The 20,354-nt window shown below is 37.8% G+C and overlaps 2 protein-coding genes across 2 annotated transcripts in view; both read left to right on the top strand.

Moving 5' to 3' along the window:
- si:ch211-39i22.1 overlaps window positions 1-10,323 on the top strand; it is a 42,524-nt gene extending 32,201 nt beyond the window's left edge. Inside the window, exons 11-13 of the mRNA XM_087268598.1 lie at window positions 4,748-4,864; window positions 6,628-6,678; window positions 8,383-10,323. Coding sequence (XP_087124724.1) covers window positions 4,748-4,864; window positions 6,628-6,678; window positions 8,383-8,414 — 200 coding nt within the window. The 3' untranslated portion in view covers window positions 8,415-10,323. The remainder of the gene's footprint in view (window positions 1-4,747; window positions 4,865-6,627; window positions 6,679-8,382) is intronic.
- Window positions 10,324-12,344: 2,021 nt separating this feature from the next.
- Window positions 12,345-20,354, top strand: part of arsh (arylsulfatase H) — a 52,064-nt gene continuing 44,054 nt past the window's right edge. The window contains exons 1-3 of the mRNA XM_087268530.1: window positions 12,345-12,405; window positions 12,560-12,682; window positions 13,997-14,140. Coding sequence (XP_087124656.1) covers window positions 12,654-12,682; window positions 13,997-14,140 — 173 coding nt within the window. The 5' untranslated portion in view covers window positions 12,345-12,405; window positions 12,560-12,653. The remainder of the gene's footprint in view (window positions 12,406-12,559; window positions 12,683-13,996; window positions 14,141-20,354) is intronic.

The raw sequence follows: 20,354 nt of genomic DNA, 5'->3' as shown, positions 1-20,354 counted from the left end.
GGTACACCTGTCCAACTGCTCAATAATGCAAATTTCTAATCAGCCAATCACATGGCAGAAACTCAATGCATATAGGCATGTAGACATGGTCAAGACGATCTGCTGCAGTTCAGAGCGAGCATCAGAATGGGGAAGACAACACGTCCAACCTTGAGGCGGATGGGCTACAGCAGCAGAAGAGCACACCGGGTGCCGCTCCTGTCAGCTAAGAACAGGAAACTGAGGCTACAATTCACACAGACTCACCAAAACTGGACAATAGAAGATTGGAGAAACGTTGCTGCTCTGATGAGTCTCCATTTCTGCTGACACATTCGGATGCTCGGCTCACAATTTGGCCTTAACAACATGAAAGCATGGATCATCCTGCCTTGTATCAGCGGTTCAGGCTGGTGGTGGTGGTGTAATGGTGTGGGGGAGATTTTCTTTGGGTCCATTAGTACCAATTGAGCATCAACGCCACAGCCTACCTGAGTATTGCTGCTGACCATGTCCATCCCTTTATGAGCACAGTGTCTCCATCTTCTGATGGCTACTTCCAGCAGGATAACGCAGCATGTCATAAAACTCAATCATCTCAGACTGGTGTCTTGAACATGACGATGAGTTCACTGTACTCAAATGGCCTCCACAGTCACCAGAGCTCAATCCAATAGAGCAGCTTTGGGATGTGGTGGAACGGGAGATTGGCATCATGGATGTGCAGCCGACAAATCTGCAGCAACTGTGTGATGCTATCATGACAATATGGAGCAAAATCTCTGAGGAATATTTCCAGTGGGGGTCCAGCCTGGTACAAGTAAAGTGTACCTAATAAAGTGGCCAGTGAGTGTATGTGTAAGTGATTGATAAGCCGCTCTGAGAGCAGACACACATCCTTTATGACATGATAATAAACATTATCAGGCTAGATCTTATCTGAACCTACTATCAGGCAACATGATGACGCTCAAAAACTGAATTATCAGATCAAACCTCAAAATGATGAAGTATAATAAAAGGAGATGACAAGCCGGTCCGAAAACAAAGTCAAAATAGACGCAATAGATCATCATAATGAGACGGCATGTCAAGATTATCACTAAGTGTGTTCTGACAAAAGGATGAGATCACTTCATTTTATTTCATAATTAAAGTCCTGGTATGTCATAATTGTGACATTTAAATCATCAATATAATTAACCAGAGCTACATTGTTGGTATACAGCCACATATACAGCTGATGGTAAAAGTATTCACCCCTGCACTGTACTTCTAAAACGATTAGCTGCCTTTACTTAAAATAACTAGTAAACCTTTTGCCTTGAATTGAATGAACTGTGTGCATAATTAAAAAAAAATGAAGTTAACTTAACTCTTCAAAGCTATTTACTTTAAAGAAGTACCTGCGTTTCCATACAGTGTGTGAATGTTTAATGTTGAACAGATTCAGGAGTTGTTCACTGTGTTTCCTCTAATATTTGTTCTTCTGGAGAAAGTCTTATTTGTTTTATTTCAGCTAGAATAAAAGCAGTTTTAATAGTTTTAAAGCCATTTTAAGGTCAATATTATTCGCCCCTTCAGCAATATTAGTGTTGGATTGTCTCCAGAACAAACCACTGTTATACAATGACTTGCCTAATTACCCTAACTTTACCCTGATTACCCTAGTGAAGCCTTTACATGTCACTTTAAGCTGAACACTAGTGTCTTGAAGAATATCTAGTCTAATATTATGTGCTGTCATCATGATGAAGAGAAAATAAAGCAGTTATTAGAGATGAGTTATGAACACTATTATGATTAGAAATGTGTTGCAGAGATCTGCTCTCAGATAAACCACATTTATTAAACAATTTAAATTGAACAGGAGGGCGAATTAATTCTGACTTTAGCCGTATGCAGTAGTCAACATTTAAAGAGGATCAAAACATTTAATCGAAGTTGTCCTAAAATTATTCGACAACATTTGAAAGCTTGTTTGATCATCTTCATATGTCGACTCTCCTGTTTATGTCAGTGATGTGTGTAGCTGCAGTGTCTGTGCTGTGATGCTGCCCTCTGCTGGACCACTGCACTGACAGCAGAAGAGGAGTCTGTGTTTATGAGCTGTAATAGCTGCAGGGTTCCACACAACGCCTTCATGTTATCCCAATATAAATCAATTAAGTTAACTTCATCATTTTTACAAATGTAAACCTTGTGTGCTGCTGGGTCATTTTCGTCCACTCTGGGCTGATTGTGTGGCTTCATTTGTCCGCATCTTTCTCTGCGTTTCAGCAAAATGCAGTGATTTTTGCAGACAAATCTTATTATGACAGGTATATTAGGAAAATACTTTGGAATTTGTCAAACACTCAACATACACTGCAAATACCCTGCCTAAATACCTTAGCAACCTCCCACAACCCCCAACAACAACTAACTTAAAAACTCCCTAGCAACCTCCCAGAACCCCACAACCACTACTTGCATAACAACATGCTAGCCTTAACCTAAGAATGACTACCTACACAATAAAAACCTTAGCAACCACCCAGAGCCCCCCTAACTACCTACATACCAACATAGCAACTTCAAAGAACACCTCCCTGAAAAAATATTCACCTGCATAACAACACCCTAGCAGTTTCCCAGAACCCCTTAAACAACTATTGTTATTTCAACCTCTCATAACCAACCTAGCAACCACCCCAAATCCCCCAATAACCACCAACAGAGTGATACCCAGGCAACCACTCAGAATACCCAGCCACTACCTACATAGCAACACCCTAGCAACCACCCAGAATTCCTTACCAACATCTACATGGCAACACCCTAGCAACCACTCAGAATCCCCAGCCACTATTTACATAGCAACACTCTAGTAAACACCCAGAATCTCTTACCATCATCTACATAGCAACACCCTAGCAACGACTCAGAATCCCCAGCCACTATTTACATAGCAACACTCTAGTAAACATCCAGAATCTCTTACCACCATCTACATAGCAACACCCTAGCAACCACTCAGAATCCCCTAACACTATTTACATAGTGACAACCTAGCAACCATCCAGAATCATCAACCACTACCTACAAAACAACACCCTAGCAACCACACAGAATTCACAACCACTGTGTACATAGCAAAACCATAGCAATGACCCAGAATCCCCAACCACTACCTACCTAGTAACACCCTAGCAACCACCCAGAATCTTAACCAATACCTACATAGCAACATCCTAGCAACCACCTACAATCCCCAACCAGTATCTACATAGCAACACTCTAGCAACCACCCATATTTCTCAGCTATTACCTACATAGCAACACACTATCAACCACCCAGAATCTCCCAATAAGTATCTATAATGTGATACCCTAGCAACCACCCAGAATCCCCAGCCACTACCTACATAGCAACCCCCTAGAAACCACACAGAATCCTCAGCCACTATCTACATAGCAACACCCTAGCAACCACCCAGAATCTCCCAATAAGTATCCATAATGCGTTACCCTAGCAACCACCCAGAATCCCCAGCTACTACTTAACTTGCAACACCCTAGCAACCACCCAGAATCTCCCAATAAGTATCTATAATGCGTTACCCTAGCAACCACCATCTACATAGCAACACCCTAGCAACCACTCAGATTCCCTAACACTATTTACATAGTGACAACCTAGCAACCATCCAGAATCATCAACCACTACCTACAAAACAACACCCTAGCAACCACACAGAATTCGCAACCACTATGTACATAGCAAAACCATAGCAATGACCCAGAACCCCCAACCACTACCTACCTAGCAACACCCTAGCAACCACCCAGAATCTCAACCATTACCTACATAGCAACATCCTAGCAACCACCCACAATCCCCAACCAGTATCTACATAGCAACATCCTAGCAACCACCCACAATCCCCAACCAGTATCTACATAGCAACATCCTAGCAACCACCCACAATCCCCAACCAGTATCTACATAGCAACACCCTAGCAACCACCCAGAATCTCCCAATAAGTATCTATAATGTGATACCCTAGCAACCACCCAGAATCCCCAGCCACTATCTACATAGCAACCCCCTAGCAACCACCCAGAATCTCCCAATAAGTATCTATAATGCGTTACCCTAGCAATCACCCAGAATCCCAAACCACTACCTACCCAGTGACACCCTAGTAACCACTCATAATCTCAACCTTTACCTATATAGCAACATCCTAGCAAGCACCCAGAATCCCCAACCACTATCTACATAGCAACACTCTAGCAACCACCTAGAATCCTCAGCTACTACCTACACAGCAACCCCCTAGCAACCACACAGAATCTCTAACCACTACCTACATAGCAACAACATAGCAACCAGCAGAATCTTTAACTACTGCCTACATAGTGACACCCTAGCAACCACCCAGACTCCTCAACCCCTTCCTACATATTGACTCTCTAGCAACCACCCAGAATCCCCTTAAAAAGTACCTACATAGCAACACCCTAGAAACCACACAGAATCCCCAAATAAGTATCTACATAGCAACACCCTAGCAACCACACAGAATCCCCAACCACAACTCACAAAGTAACAACCTAGCAACCATCCCGAAGGCCTTAGTAACCATCTAAAACTCAATAAAAGCTACTTAGCATTCTATGAACCCCAAAAAATCCCATAAAGACTACCTAGCAACACCCTAGCAACCCCGCAGCTCACTGGAGCAGCTAGCCGTGACTGACCTGCTGTGTTGTTGTGTTCAGACAGTGGATCTGGGACAGTTGTCGGTGTGGTCTGCGGGATCGCAGTAGCAGCTGTTGGAGCCATAACCGGATACTTCACCTACCAGAAGAAGAAGCTCTGCTTCAAGGCCCAAAGAGGTGTGTGCATCTAGAAGACAATCAGATGAGAATCAGTCAAATACAGTCTTAATTATAAACACATTTTTATACATGTGAGGTGTTTAAATCAGGGGTGAACAACCCTGTTCCTGGAGATCCACCTTCCTGCAGAGTTCAGCTGCAACCTGGATCATACACACGTCTTTAACAGGGTATCTGCAGGGTCTTAAAAAGTCTTAAAATGTCTAAGCCGGCAGCTCGCTCTCTGCAACTCTCACATGGTCGCCCACTGAAGCTAAGCAGGGCTGTGCCTGGTCAGTACCTGGATGGGAGACCACATGGGAAAGCTAGATTGCTCCCGGAAGTGGTGTTAGTGAGGCCAGCAGGGGGTGCTCAACCTGCAGTCTGTGTGGGTCCTAATGCCCCAGTATAGTGAAGGGGACTCTATACTGCCCGGTGAGCGCCGTCTTTCGCATGAGAGGTTAAACCGAGGTCCCGACTCTCTGTGGTCGTTAAAAATCCCAGGATATCCTTGGAAAAAGAGTAGGGGTTTAACCCCAGCATCCTGGTCAAATCTGCCCACTGGCCTCTGTCCATCATGGCCTCCTAACCCTCCCCATATTCAATTGGCTTCATCACTGTCTCCTCTCCACCAATCAGCTGGTGTGTGGTGTGCTGTCTGGCGCATAATGGCTGCCGTCGCGTCATCCAGGTGGATGCTGCACACTGGTGGTAGATAAGGAGACCCCCCCTTGAGTGTCTAGAAATGCACTATATAAATGTAAGGAATTAATATTATTATTATTATTATTATTATTAAATTTCAAAAACCAAATTTTAGGCCGTAAAATGTCTTAAATTCACTGAAATATTGTGTTGTAGGTCTTAAATAATTTTAAACGGGTGTTAATTTTTTTCTATGTGCATTAAAAGCTATACCCAATTGAGCCAACACCCATCCAATCATTAACAATGCATTTCAATAAAAGTTTTAAGAAACGTTTATTTATTTACTTATTTACTTATTAATATGGTTTAATTATCCTCCTTACATTAACACTTGTTTTTAATGTTTTAACTTGGCTATTTAAAACATTTTTTTGGCGTTTAGCCTTGTGCAAGTCTGAAATTTCATTCATTATGGTCTTAAAAGGGTCTTAAAAAGTCTTAAATTTGACTTGATAAAACCTGTAGAAACCCTGATTTAATTACCAACTGCTCCTTCAGATCCTACTTAGGCCAGGTCCACACAGAAATGGGCATCTTTATGAAGTGTATAAGTTACCCCACTTTCAATAATAAAAGAAATGTCCGCATGAAAATTATTAAAACATTTTTGTGATGTTTGTTAAGGGCACACTGAACCAACAGGGGGCGATAATGACGATGTTATACTTGTTACTACATTGTTTGTATATGATGCATTATACTACTGTAGTTCAGCCGCAGTAACCATATCATATGTTCATGCGTCATGCTTTCAGATACTACTCATGAATAACAGTAGGCAGTATAGCATACAGTATGCTGGTGTTCTGCATCATTATCTTGACAGTCAGCTATGGTTGATGCAGGTAGTAGCACACAAAACCCACACAGTTCACATGTAAAGCTGAGTGATCAAAAACTCATTCATTCAGATGCATCTGAGCTGTGCTGTAGTAATTGCAGCGCAGCGTGTTTTGATATAATATGGCATCATTCTCTACAGTTTAATTCATTCCAACCAACATCTGTCTCAACATTAGTGTGAGCCAGTCAGTGTGTTAACTGCTGAATGAGAACATATGCTTTCTCCTCAGGTGATGTCGAGAGCGCCAAGCAAGAGAACGGCACACAGAGCGACCCACAGGGTGAGCAGATAATGGATTATTCTCACTCAGTGTTATTATATTCATATGCCATTGCATAACAGCATAAACTAGAGCTGTAGAGTGTTGCAGAGACAAACAACAAACACAAGTCAATGAGCACAACTACCCTGCTGAAAAATCCAGCTTAAACCAGCCTAGGCTGGTTAGCTGGTTTTAGCTGGTCGACCAGCCTGGTTTTAGAGGGTTTTTTCATTTCCAGACTGGTCTTAGCTGGTCAGGCTGGAAAATGACCAGCCAAATCCAGCTAAAACCAGCTTGACCAGCCTGGTTTAAGCTGGATATAGCTGGTTTTGGCTGGACTCCCAGCTTGGCTAGGCTGGTCAAGCTGGTTTTAGCTGGTCATCTCCCAACCTGACCAGCTAAGACCAGGCTGGAAATGGCTGGAAACCAGCCTGGAAGTGGCCAAAACCCCTCTAAAACCAGCCTGGTCGACCAGCTAAAACCAGCCAACCAACTTAGGCTGGTTTAAGCTGGATTTTTCAGCAGGGTAACCATGAAACTCTGTGCAGAATAACATCAACTCATATAATAGATGAGAATCACTTCCTAAAACACCCCAACATACACCAAGCAACCACCAATAATATCCTATGATGGGAGCCACAAGAAGTCCCAGCACATTAGCTACCACCCAGAACCCCTAACAACAACCTAACAACACTATCAACAACCCGATATCTTCTAACAACTTACTAGCATTGCCAGATCATAAACGTTTTATCTTCGCAAGACACCCAAACTTCAACTAGCAACACCTTAGCAACCACGCAGAACACCCTCTAACAACTAATAAGCAACACCCTAGCAACCACCAGAAACCCTTTAGAACTGTCTGTTAATGTTTGGGAAGCACAAAGAACCGCCTGGCAACATCCTAGTTACCATTACAAACCACTTAACAACTACCTTGCAACCACCTAGAATCCAGAACAACTATCTAGAAACGCCCTAGCAACTACCCCAAACCTCCTAATGGCTAACTAGCAACAGCCTAGCAACCACTCAAAAACCTGGTACTTAAACCATCTAAATTACCTGGTTTGGCAAGCACAAAGACCTTCCAGTAACACTCTAGTTATCATCTAAAGTCAATTAACTACTACATAGCAACACCCTAGCAACCACTCAGAGCCTTCTAACTAACTAGCAACACCCTACCAACAATCCCCTAACTAATCAGTATTTTGAGGAATAACTAATAACCCTCTTGCAACACTCTAGAGCAGGGGTGTCAAACTCAATTCCTGGAGGGCTGAAGCCCTGCACAGTTCAGTTCCAACCCTGCTCCAACACACTTACATGTAGGTCTCAAACAAGCCTGAAGGACTCAATTAGTTTGATCAGGTGTGTTTAATTAGGGTTGGAACTAAACTGTGCAGAGCTGCGGCCCTCCAGGAACTGTGTTTGACATCTGTGCTCTAGGAAAACCACAACAACTACCTAGCAACTAGTAAAAATTATTCAATAATAGTAATAATAATAATAATAATAAGCAATAACAATAAAACAAATGAATGTTTAGTTGTTTAATTATATTATTTTATGATATGTTGTGCAGTTAAACACAGTAAGCAGTTCCAGAAAACCTGTATTATTATTATATTTATTTATGTTTATTATACATCATTATATATGATTGTCATTATTCTGAATAATGTCTGGTTTGTGTGTGATTATCTGCAGTTTTAAGCACTCTACTGGACTCCTCTTCATAACCGGAGCTCTGAACTGAAGATACTGTAAACTGATTTACATTGAACTGTGGAGGATCAGGATGAAGAGACACGCGCACACACACACACACACACACACACACACACACACACACACACACACACACACACACACACACACACACACACACACACACACACACACACACACACACACACACACACACACACACACACACACACACACACACACACACACTTTGACATCAGTTCTCTATAGCAGAGACTGTAGGACTGTTCATGATTTTTCTGAATGTAATTTTCTTTTGAATGGGATGCGATCCCTGCTGAAAAATCCAGCTTAAACCAGCCTAGGCTGGTTGGCTGGTTTTAGCTGGTCAACCAGCCTGGTTTTAGAGGGTTTTTTGGCCATTTCCAGCCTGGTCTTAGCTGGTCAGGCTGGAAAATGACCACCTAAATCCAGCTAAAACCAGCTTGACCAGCCTGGTTTAAGCTGGACATAGCTGGTATTGGCTGGCAGCCTGGCTAGGCTAGTCAATATAGCATCTCCCAGCCTGACCAGCCAAAACCAGGCTGGAAATGGCCAGCTTAGGCTGGTTTAAGCTGTTTTTTTAGTAGGGATGTGTGTGTGCATACTTGTTTATGTGGTTAACAAGGACACTAATGTGTATAATGACATGGGTATGATGTAGTTGTTCTCAATTGCAGTGCTTTATGAGGACATGTCTTGTGTGCAAGCAATTCAAAACTGTTAAAATCTTACTTGACAGGGTTTTTAACATTCACAATTTGCCAAAGTCTGTTTGTAAAGGTTAGGTTTAAGGCCATAAATTAAGCGATTCTTGTTTTTTTTGCTGTATAAAGTACATTACGCCTATGTAGAGTCCCTGTAAACCACATACACAAGTAGGTGAACATACTTGTTTAGATGGTTTATGAGGACACTAATGTGTATAATGACATGGGTATGACAGTTGTACTCTATTATTGTGCATTATGAGGGCGTATTGTGTCCTTACAACACAAAACTACTTTAGAAATCCTACTTTACAGGGTTTTACACATTAAAAATGCACCACAGTTGTTTTTTTGTAAAGGTAAGGGTCATATATTAAGTGATTTTATTTGATGTATAGATACATTGTCTACGAGGAGTCCCTGTAAACCACATACACAAGCATGTGTATGTGTAGGTGTACATACTTGTTTATGTGGTTTACGAGGACACTAATGTGTATAATGACATGGGTATGACGTAGTTGTACTCTATTGCAGTGCTTTATGAGGACATGTCTTGTGTCCTTACAATTCAAAACTGTTAAAGTCATACTTTAGAGTTTTTAGCATTTAAAATGTGCTCGTTTAAGGGTTAAGGCCACATAATAATTTTACTGTATAAAATGCATACGCTATGTAGAGTCCCTGTAAACCGTATATACAAGTGTGTGTGTGTGCACTGTATAAAATATCTGCTAATGAACAGTTTCTGTATTTTGTGCTTATTTGCGGTGGTGAACTGCATTATGGGATGTTGATCTCTGCTCTGTCCACTACTGGTGTTGAAAATTCAACTCTACGGTTTAACAAATCAAGATCAAGAGCTCATAATGCAATTCAAAAGCAGAAATAAACAGGAGAAATTAAAACATGATCACAAAATATGAAGAACTGCTAATTTACAGATATTGTTTTATAGTGCGTATAATTAGACAGGAATCCTTTCGGGAGAGGCATTTAATTTCATTGCTTAAGAAGTGTATTGTTTTTGCTGCATCATTAATCAGTTATCTTTTATGTCAAATTGTTCATCATTCATAAGGCAGATCTCACAACATGGAAACGATTTGGTCTGAGATAATCACAGAGTTTTTCTTAGTTGTTTAATTATGTAAATATGTTAAATTTGAATAAAGGTTTGATTAAATTTAAATGATGTATGCATTTAATGGCACCGTTTTAACGCTTATATGAAATCATCAACAACACATCTGTAGATCTGTAAAACAAACTGAAAAATTCTGAGTAATCTGGCTGTTTTAAATGTTAAATATGTGCCCATCAGCCCACCAGTCTGAAGGTTGGACGTGTTGTGTGTTGTGAACCAGTCTGGCCATTCTCCTCTGACCTCATCAACAAGGCATTTGCGCCCACAAAACTGCCGCTCGCTGGATATTTCCTTTTTGTCGGAGCATTCTCTGTAAACCCTAGAGATGGTTGTGCGTGAAAATCCCAGTAGATCAGCAGTTTCTGAAATACTCAGATCAGCCCGTCTGGCACCAACAACCATGCCATGTTTAAAGTCACCTAAATCCCCTTTCTCCACATTCTGATGCTCAGTTTGAACAGCAGCAGATCCTCTTGACCATGTCTACATGCCTAAATGCAGTGAGCTGCTGCCATGTGATTGGCTGATTAGAAAATCACATTATCAAGCAGATAGACAGGTGTACCTAATAAAGTGGCCAGTGAGTGAAAATTTGTATTTTGTTGTTTGACATATAAATCTTTTATTCAATAACAAAAAGATTTAATTACAATACGTAATATGCAAAAACATGCAACATTTCTGTCATTTAATGCACAAAAAAACCTCAAGACATTTTGCATTTATATATGAATATAAACTATATGAAAAAACAAACCAAAATGTCATTTAAAGCTTTTTGTTTTTGCATAAAAAGCAAAAATGTTCCATTTTCATATAGATTATATTCATATATAAATATAAAAAGATGACAAAAAAATGACAGAAATGTTGCATATTTTTAGACATCACACACTTAAAAACTTAACCATTCCTTTTCTCACAGATTTATATATTCTGTAAATCAAATGCTGTACATGACAGAATATTTATTTTAAACACAATCAGACTCAATAACAGTGAATTTAAAATAATAGGTTTAATAAAATCCATATTTGCCCCATATACAGTTCCTAGGAAGCAAGAAAACGTAGGATTTAATGCATGTTATTATATTAAACAGTTGAGAACAACACTTATAGGAGAGGAAAAGTTATTTCACAGTTTTAATAAATGTTTGCACAGCAGAAGGAAGTTTTGCCAGCACACAAACAAACTGTGAATGAGTCTTTGTTCTCCTCTGCCGTACAATGCAGAATACACGCGCACTTAGTTTTCATTCTTAAAGATTTCATTAAGTGTTACATACTATAATAGTGACTTGTATATGTTTAATATAATAGTGTTCCCGAGCGAGCATACATATTTATATATATTTATATATATATATATATATATATATATATATATATATATATATATATATATATATATATATATTTTTTTTTTTTTTTAATTATCTGAAATGTTTTATTAACCTTTGTAGCTATTCTATTGTCAGAATTTCCACATATGAACATAAAACTGCCTAGTCACCTCACTGTATAAACAGTTTTTATACCGGTTTATATTGATTTCTTTTGTTTCTTCTGTGAAACTGTTGAAAAGCAAAAAGTCAGAGCCATCTATTTATTATTATATATATTTTTATTCCTGATAGTCTATACATATACAACCACTGAATGCATAGACACTGTATTTTTACTGGCTCTATTTATACTCTATTTATACTGGCTGTTTTTTTATTGATTTATTTTAGCTTTCTGTTATTTGTTTGTTCTTATTTTCTGCAATATTTAAATAGACAGCGCGTTGTTGAATAACGAGTGCGCCTCTCCGGCGGTTTTTACGGTAATGCGTCATCCGAAAATAAACGTGGAACAATACAGTTAAACTGTATGACAAACGGCACATTTTTTGTTATTTTATAAAGAAATAACGAATAAAGTGCATAGAAACAGGCAGAACAACAATCACGTAATAAATACGAGACTGTAAAGCGCGTTTGTTGTATATTCCTGCGCATCTCTTGAGGTGTTTACAGTAATCGCGTCATTCACAGGTACTGCGGGAATCTGGAAGATCCTGTCAAACTCTTGAGGAGAAAAAGCGCACAGACACGCATCAAACTGAGGGGTTAAGAAGCAGGTAAGCGAGTACAATCCTCACAGGACACAATCTGAACTCAACGCGCGACTTATTGAAGCAGTGCGCATGCGCGTGAAACACCGCTTTCTGTGCGAGAGACTTTGGAGGTAATAAATAATCGATTAAATAAGCTGATCTTCAGACTCTTTCACAGAAAAAGAGAACGCGTTTGCAGGAAAAGTGTTCACTTCCGTGTTCACAAAGCACAGCTCATCCGGGAATCAGCTGAATATGATGAAGATCTGCTGATGAAGATGATGGACAGCAGGAGCCTGAGGTCTGTCAGTGTATACTGCATTACAAGTGCCGCGAGACATGCAATCAGACCAGAGTAACTGGGGGAGCCGGGCAGGGGCCACGTGTACTTTTAGGGGGCACACTTTAACATACACCACAAACTACTTAATTATTCAAAGTCTTTTTTTCATGCATCAATCTGCAGTCTTCATAAAAAAGATAATTAATAACTTAAACTCAAAATAATCTTCCTTGTTAACTTTGTATTAGAACACATTGATAACATTCAAGTACATCAAGGCACATGTGTGCACCTGTAAACTTTAACAGATGCAGTTAAAGTCATTTCTTTTTGCTCTCCCTTTAATTTAAAATAATGTTTCCTAAATGATCTTTAACAAACCAAGGAGATTTTCACAGTATTTCCTATAAAACAAAAATAATTCATCTGGAGTCATGATAAGTCTTATACCTTAATTAGTCTTGAATAAAAGCAGTTTTAACTTATTCAGTAATATTAACCTCCTTAATAAATATTCACTGTTTATTTTTTGATTGTCCATGCAACATAGTCATACAATAACTTGACTAATTATTCCAACTTTCCTAGTTAACATGACCTAGTTGAGTCTTTAAATTACACTTTAATCTGAATTATAGCTTATAGGATACTTAAAGGGACTTTATACAACTATCCTGCAAAATAACTATGAAATATAATGCACTTTCACCATGGCAAAGACAATAAAGTAGTTATTAGAAATGAATTATGTTTAAAAATGTGTTGTAAATAAATCATGTGTTGAAGACTCGTGCTTTATGACACGACTGAAAACAAAAATGAAGGCAAAACTAAACCAGTTGCATATTACTTTTACATGAGCGTGACTGAAAACTGCATTTGATCAGTGTGTTACATCTGTTCTCCGGGACTTGCCGGCTGTTTGTAAATTCAAGACTGCATTTCCTAATGTTAAACTTTGTACACTCAATTTCTGATTAATAATAGCCATGCATAGCCGAGGACTTCCTATAGTAAAAAGATCAATTTTCTGGAGACAATCCAACACTAATATTGCTGAAGGGGCGAATAATATTGACCTTAAAATGGCTTTAAAGGAATTAAAAACTGCTTTATTCTAGCCGAAATAAAACAAATAAGACTTTCTCCAGAAGAACAAATATAAGAGGAAATACTGTGAGAAATTCCTGAATCTGTTCAACATCATTTGGAAAATATTCGAGAAAAAAACCCAAAATAAAATCACAGGAGGGGGCGAATAGTTCTGATTCAAGGATAATCATATCTTTAGTTGACTGTTCATAACTGACCTCCTCTGCTGTGTTTCTGCAGGAGTGTGTCTGCTCTGCTGCTCTTCCTCCAGTTCTGCTCGTGTTTCTCAGATGGAGATCAGAAATCCAGACCAAACTTTGTGCTGATGATGGTGGACGATCTGGGCATTGGAGACATCGGCTGCTATGGGAACACCACCATCAGGTCAACCCCAATAAAACCACAAATTTCTCATATGTTGTGATTTTATTCTTGTAACACAATCTCTAAGGATGAACAAACAAATACTCATTTTACAAATGCAGAACTGCATAAAAACTATCACTGCAGAGATAAAGCAGTAAAAATTGTGTGTTTTTATGCACACAGATAAAAAAAGCATTACATTTTGGTGTCTGGACCAAATATTATTTACTATATATATACTTTTTATATATATATACTTTATATATATATATATATATATATATATATATATATATATATATATATATATATATATATATATATATTATTGCTGTCAATCGATTAAAAAAATTAACTAATAAATCACACTTAAAAATGAATCGCGATTAATCACATTTAAAAGACTGTAACTTGTAATTTTGGCTATTCGAATGTCAAATTTGTGTACACGCAAGACAAAAACTATTTAAATTCAAAATATTATTGTTTATTAGAGTTTGTGTTTAACTTGTAACACAGATTTCTTCATGTAAACAACAAACCCACAATAAACCATCAAGATCCTGCTTGACAGCCATATTTATTACAGAAATAAAGCACAGGCATGTTAATGACATTTAAAACTCAAAACAATCAATGCCAATAAAGAAAACATTGATTTCCATGTTGAATTCTAAGTGGACTGCAAAAAACAACAAAAATACAGGCATTGCAGATATGGAAAATGGAAAATAATAATAATAATAATAAATATAGCTGCAAGCAGCAATTAACGGGGGTCAAGCAGTTTAGCAGGGTAAGGTCATGTAGCAGTTAGGACGCCTGTAAGTAGTTTATTTGACAACGAAATATAAGATTAGTCTGTTAAAGTTTATAGATTGAGCTAACAAATATTTGATTAAACACTCCAGAGAAGCAACTTCGATTTTTACATATTGACAAATTTTTAATGAACATTTCGAGTGACCGATTTTATGTCAAAGTGACCAGTATAAGCAACCCTATGATATAATGTGTAGATCGAGTCATGGCACCTTAGACAAAGACACAGCATGTCAATTTTAAGTTAATCAGAAAAATGGTTACTCGGATACAGTGATTTTACAACGTATAGTGCCACCATGTGGCCAATGTCTATGAGTTTCATGCTTTGACCTTAGACTGACCTCTTGCATATGTGTAACAAGTTTGGTGAAGATATTTTAATTCCTTCATGAGTTATGGCTATTTTAGCTCTTCTTAATAAAAATGACAAAAGAGCAGTGAATAAGCTATTAGTGATCTCCTACTGCCATCTAGTGGCCACGGTGTAATTTATTTATGTGATTACAGCCATTTAGGTGTGCATAAACATATCCCTTCTAAGATTGAGCATGTTCTAACTATATAAAATGAAAATTTTGTATTTTATTAAAAGAATTAAAAATCTACAGAGTAAAAAGTGTGACAAGCTTTGACTAAATTTGATCTTAAATGCATTAACTGTGTTCATGCCATGTCAGTTTGGGATTCAGAATGCATTACATAACATTACATTACATTCTTTGCTACAGAACAGTAAAATATACAATAAGTGGTCTGTTTCTGCCATCTAGAAGCCACAGTTTTACATGTTTTAAAACAAGGTGTTTAATTATAGAACCAGTTTTGCCACTTAGAATTATTATGGAGAGGTTAACTGGGACTAAATTAGATGTTTAATGCATAGTAGTGTTTACATCAGGTCAAAATGTGATTCAGAATGATCCTAAATGCAATTTCCCTGACTTTAAACTAAAAAAATGTAAAACAACAAAGGTATGCAAATGTTTTGAACAATAAATAAGTGGTCTTGTTGTGACATCTAGTGGTTAGAAATGGTAGGTGACAGTTAAAAGTCTGTGTTATAGTGGCTAAAATGATAGAATATTGAAAATGTGTTTTTGAGACCTTTAAACATCCAAGATGGACAAAAAAACAACTTATAAATCATTTCAGTAAAAAGTGTGTAAATTAAGCACATTTACTGCATTTTTAAGCCATTTTAGCATGTTTTTAGAACCATTTCCACTATTATAGCGCCACCTATTGCCCAATCTCCACAACATTTTGCAAGTTTATTCACATCGATATGCCACATCTGCTCACCAATTTCTGTGATGTTTTGAGTTTTCCTTATTGGTTTACAGGCATGTAGGTTCGTGTAGACACGCCCCTTTTGTAAATGAGCCTGTTACAGCTATCTAAAATGGAAAGTTCAACTTTTTTTTGATAATTATTGATCTACTCAGTCCAGAGATTCTAACAACACTGGTTTCGTTGCGATTGAGCTAAAAACCAGGGACTAGTTCGCAAAAGTAGGTTTTGTACATATTGATGGTTTTTTAATGAACAATGTGAGTGACTGCAGTGGTTTTAGTGTCAAACTGTTCAGTATAAGCAGACCTATCATATGATATGTAGATTAAGTGTTTTTTGTAAAATAGTGTGTAAATAAAGCACATTTACTGCATTTGTAAGCTATTTAGCATGTTTTAAAGACTATTTTTGCTATTATAGCGCCACCTATGGTTTAATGCTCTCAAAATTTTGCAAGTTTCTTCACATTGATAAGGCACATGTGCTCACCAATTTCTGTGATGTTTTGAGTTTTCCTTATTGGTTTATAGGCATGTAGGTTTGTGTGGACACGCCCCTTTTGTAAATTAGCCTGTTACAGCTAGCCAAAGTGAAAAGTTCCACTTTTTTTTTTGATAATTATTGATCTACACAGTCTAGAGATTCTAACAACACTGGTTTCGCCGCGACTGAACTAAAAATCAGGGACTAGTTCGCAAAAGTAGGTTTTTCCTATATTGATGAATATTTACTGAACGGTGTAAGTGACAGCAGTGGTTTGAGTGTCAAACTATTCGGTATGAGCAGGCCTATCATATGATATGTATTTTGTGTGGTTGCGCAAAGGGTTGTGTAATACACAACCCATTACACACTAAAAATACGTAAAATCGCCCCCTAGTGGCCGATTTCTTTCAAAATTCTTACAGACCTCAAGGACCGTGAGTCGAACATGCCCAGCGAGTTTCGTTTCGATCACTCATCGTTAACCTTGTTATTTGGCTGCTCAATTTTTGTTGGCTAATGGCGGCCATGTTTTTTGAGATATGCCAATGTCCTTATAGTATGTTATGACAACTTGGTCAAAGACACTGCATGCCAAATTTCAAGCTGATTGGAGTAATGGTTGTAAGGTTAGAGTAATTTTTATGTTTTTTAAACTTTATAGCGCCACCATGTGGTCAAAGTCCACAGGTTTTGCACTGTCACATCAAATTAAGCTTACACATATGTGTACCAAGTTTGGTGAGGATATCTCATTCCTTTCAAAAGTTATAGCTACAATTAGCAATTAGCTTCAATTAGCATTGAACATTGTTGTGTACTGTTTCGTGCGAGAAAAAAAATTTCAACTTTTTTTTGATAATTATTGATATTCAGTGTCCAGAGAACATTTCAGAGCTGGTTTGGTTCAGATTGGGCAAAAAACCTAGGACTAGTTCGCAAAAGTAGGTTTCGGACAAATCGCGATGTAGCGGGAAAACGGTCCAACGTAGAGAAAATCTGGGTCACTCCACTTTAGTTCGGGCTGACCCAAGGATTCCAAATTTGTAATTTTTTTGAGTCTACGACAAACGGTGTACAAATGGCGGCCAAAATATTGGGTTTTGGCGCAAAAGCGCCACCTATGGGCCGATTTGGCTGATCTTCGGTGAGAATGTAGTGTACCGGAGTACTACCATCTGACCAAGTTTCAGCTCTCTCGGACTTACGGTTTGGTCTGGGCAATAGTGACTTCGGCAGAATAATAATAATAAATATAGCTGCGAGCAGCAATTAACGGGGGTCAAGCAGTTTAGCAGGGTAAGGTCATATAGCAGTTAGGACGCCTGTAAGTAGTTTATTCGACAACGAAATATTCGATCATAGTGTTAAAGTTTATAGATTGAGCTAACAAATGTTTGATTAAACACTCCAGAGAAGCAAATTCGATTTTTACATATTGACAAATTTTTAATGAACATTTCGAGTGACCGCTTTTATGTCAAAGTGACCAGTATAAGCAGCCCTATGATATAATGTGTAGATCGAGTCATGGCACCTTAGACAAAGACACGACATGTCAAATTTTAAGTTAATCAGATAAATGGTTACTCAGATACAGTGATTTTACAATGTATAGCGCCATCATGTGGCTAATGTCTACGAATTTCATGCTATGACCTCTGATTAACCTCTTGCATATGTGTGACAAGTTTGGTGTAGATATTTCAATCCATTTATGAGTTATGGCTATTTTAGCTCTTCCCAACAAAAATGACAAAACTATATAACTATATAAACTAATAATTTGTGTTTCATTAAAAGAATTTAAAAATCTACAGATTAAAAGGTGTGACAAGCTTTGACAAAATTTAATCTTAAATGCATTAACTGTGTTCAGTTCATGTCAATTTGGGATTCAGAATGCATTACATAACATTACATTATATTCTTTGCTATAGAGCAGTAAAATAAACATCAAGTGCTCTGTTACTGCCATCTAGTTGCCACAGTTGTGATTTTCTTTACACATGTTTTAAAACAAGGTGTTTAATTATAGAACCAGTTTAGCCTATAAGAATTATTACACAGAGGTTAACTGTGACCAAATTAGATGTTTAATGCATAGCAGTGTTGAAAATCAGGTCAAAATGTGATTCAGAATGATCCTAAATGCAATTTCCCTGACTTTAAACTCAAAAAAATGTAGAACAACAAAGGTATGCAAATATTATGAACAATAAATAAGTGGTCTTGTTGTGACATCTAGTGGTTAGAAATGGTAGGTGACAGTTAAAAGTCTGTGTTATAGTGGCAAAAATGATAGAATACTGAAAATATGTGTTTTTGAGACCTTTAAACATCCAAGATGGGCAAAAAAAACAACAACTTGTAAATCATTTCAGTGATAGATGTGTAAATGAAGCACATTTACTGCATTTTTAAGCCATTTTATGATGTTTTTAGAATCATTTCTACTATTATAGCGCCACCTATTGCCCGATCTCCACAAAATTTTGCAAGTTTCTTCACATTTATATGGCACATGAGCTCATCAATTTCTGTGATGTTTTGGGTTTTTCTTATTGGTTTACAGGCATGTAGGTTCGTGTAGACACGCCCCTTTTGTAAATAAGCCTGTTACAGCTATCTAAAATGGAAAGTTCAACTTTTTTTTGATAATTATTGATCTACTCAGTCCAGAGGTTCATTTAACACTGGTTTCGTTGCGATTGAACTAAAAACCAGGGACTAGTTTGCAAAAGTATGTTTTGTACATATTGATGTTTTTTTAATGATCGGTGTGAGTGACAGCAGTGGTTTTAGTGTCAAACTGTTCAGTATGAGCAGACCTATCATATGATATGTAGATTAAGTGTTTTTGTGAAATAGTGTTTAAATGAAGCACATTTACTTTATTTTTAAGCCATTTAGCATGTTTTTAAGACTATTTTTGCTATTATAGCGCCATCTATGGTTTGATCTTCACAAAATTTTGCAAGTTTCTTCTCATTGATATGCCACATGTGCTCACCAATTTCTGTGATGTTGTGAGTTTTCCTTATTGGTTTACAGGCATGTAGGTTCGTGTGGACACGCCCCTTTTGTAAATTAGCCTGTTACAGCTAGCCAAAGTGAAAAGTTCAACTTTTTTTTGATAATTATTGATCTACACAGTCCAGAGATTCTAACAACACTCGTTTTGTTGCGATTGAACTAAAAACCAGGGACTAGTTCGCAAAAGTAGGTTTTTCCTATATTGATGAATATTTAACGAACGGTGTGACTGACAGCAGTGGTTTTAGTGTCAAACTGTTTGGTATGAGCAGGCCTATCATATGATATGTATTTTGTGTGGTTTTGCAAAAGGTTGTGTGATACACAACCCATTACACCTTAAAATTGCGTAAAATCGCCCCCTAGTGGCCGATTTCTTTCAAAATTCTTACAGTCCTCTAGGTCCATAAGTCGAACATACCCAGCGAGTTTCGTTCCGATCGCTCATCGTTAACCTTGCTAAATGGCTGCACAATTTTAATTGGCTAATGGCGGCCATGTTTTTTGAGATGTGTCATTGTCCTTATAATATGTCATGGCAAACTGGTTAAAGACACTGCATGCCAAATTTCAAGCTGATCGGACCAACGGTTGT

This window comes from Danio rerio, chromosome 9, assembly GCF_052040795.2.
Source record: "Danio rerio strain M-AB ecotype USA chromosome 9, GRCz13ab, whole genome shotgun sequence".
In the NCBI taxonomy this organism is placed as follows: Eukaryota; Metazoa; Chordata; class Actinopteri; order Cypriniformes; family Danionidae; genus Danio; species Danio rerio.
Note: the sequence above shows the minus strand (reverse complement) of the source record. Positions and strands in the feature narration are given on the sequence as shown.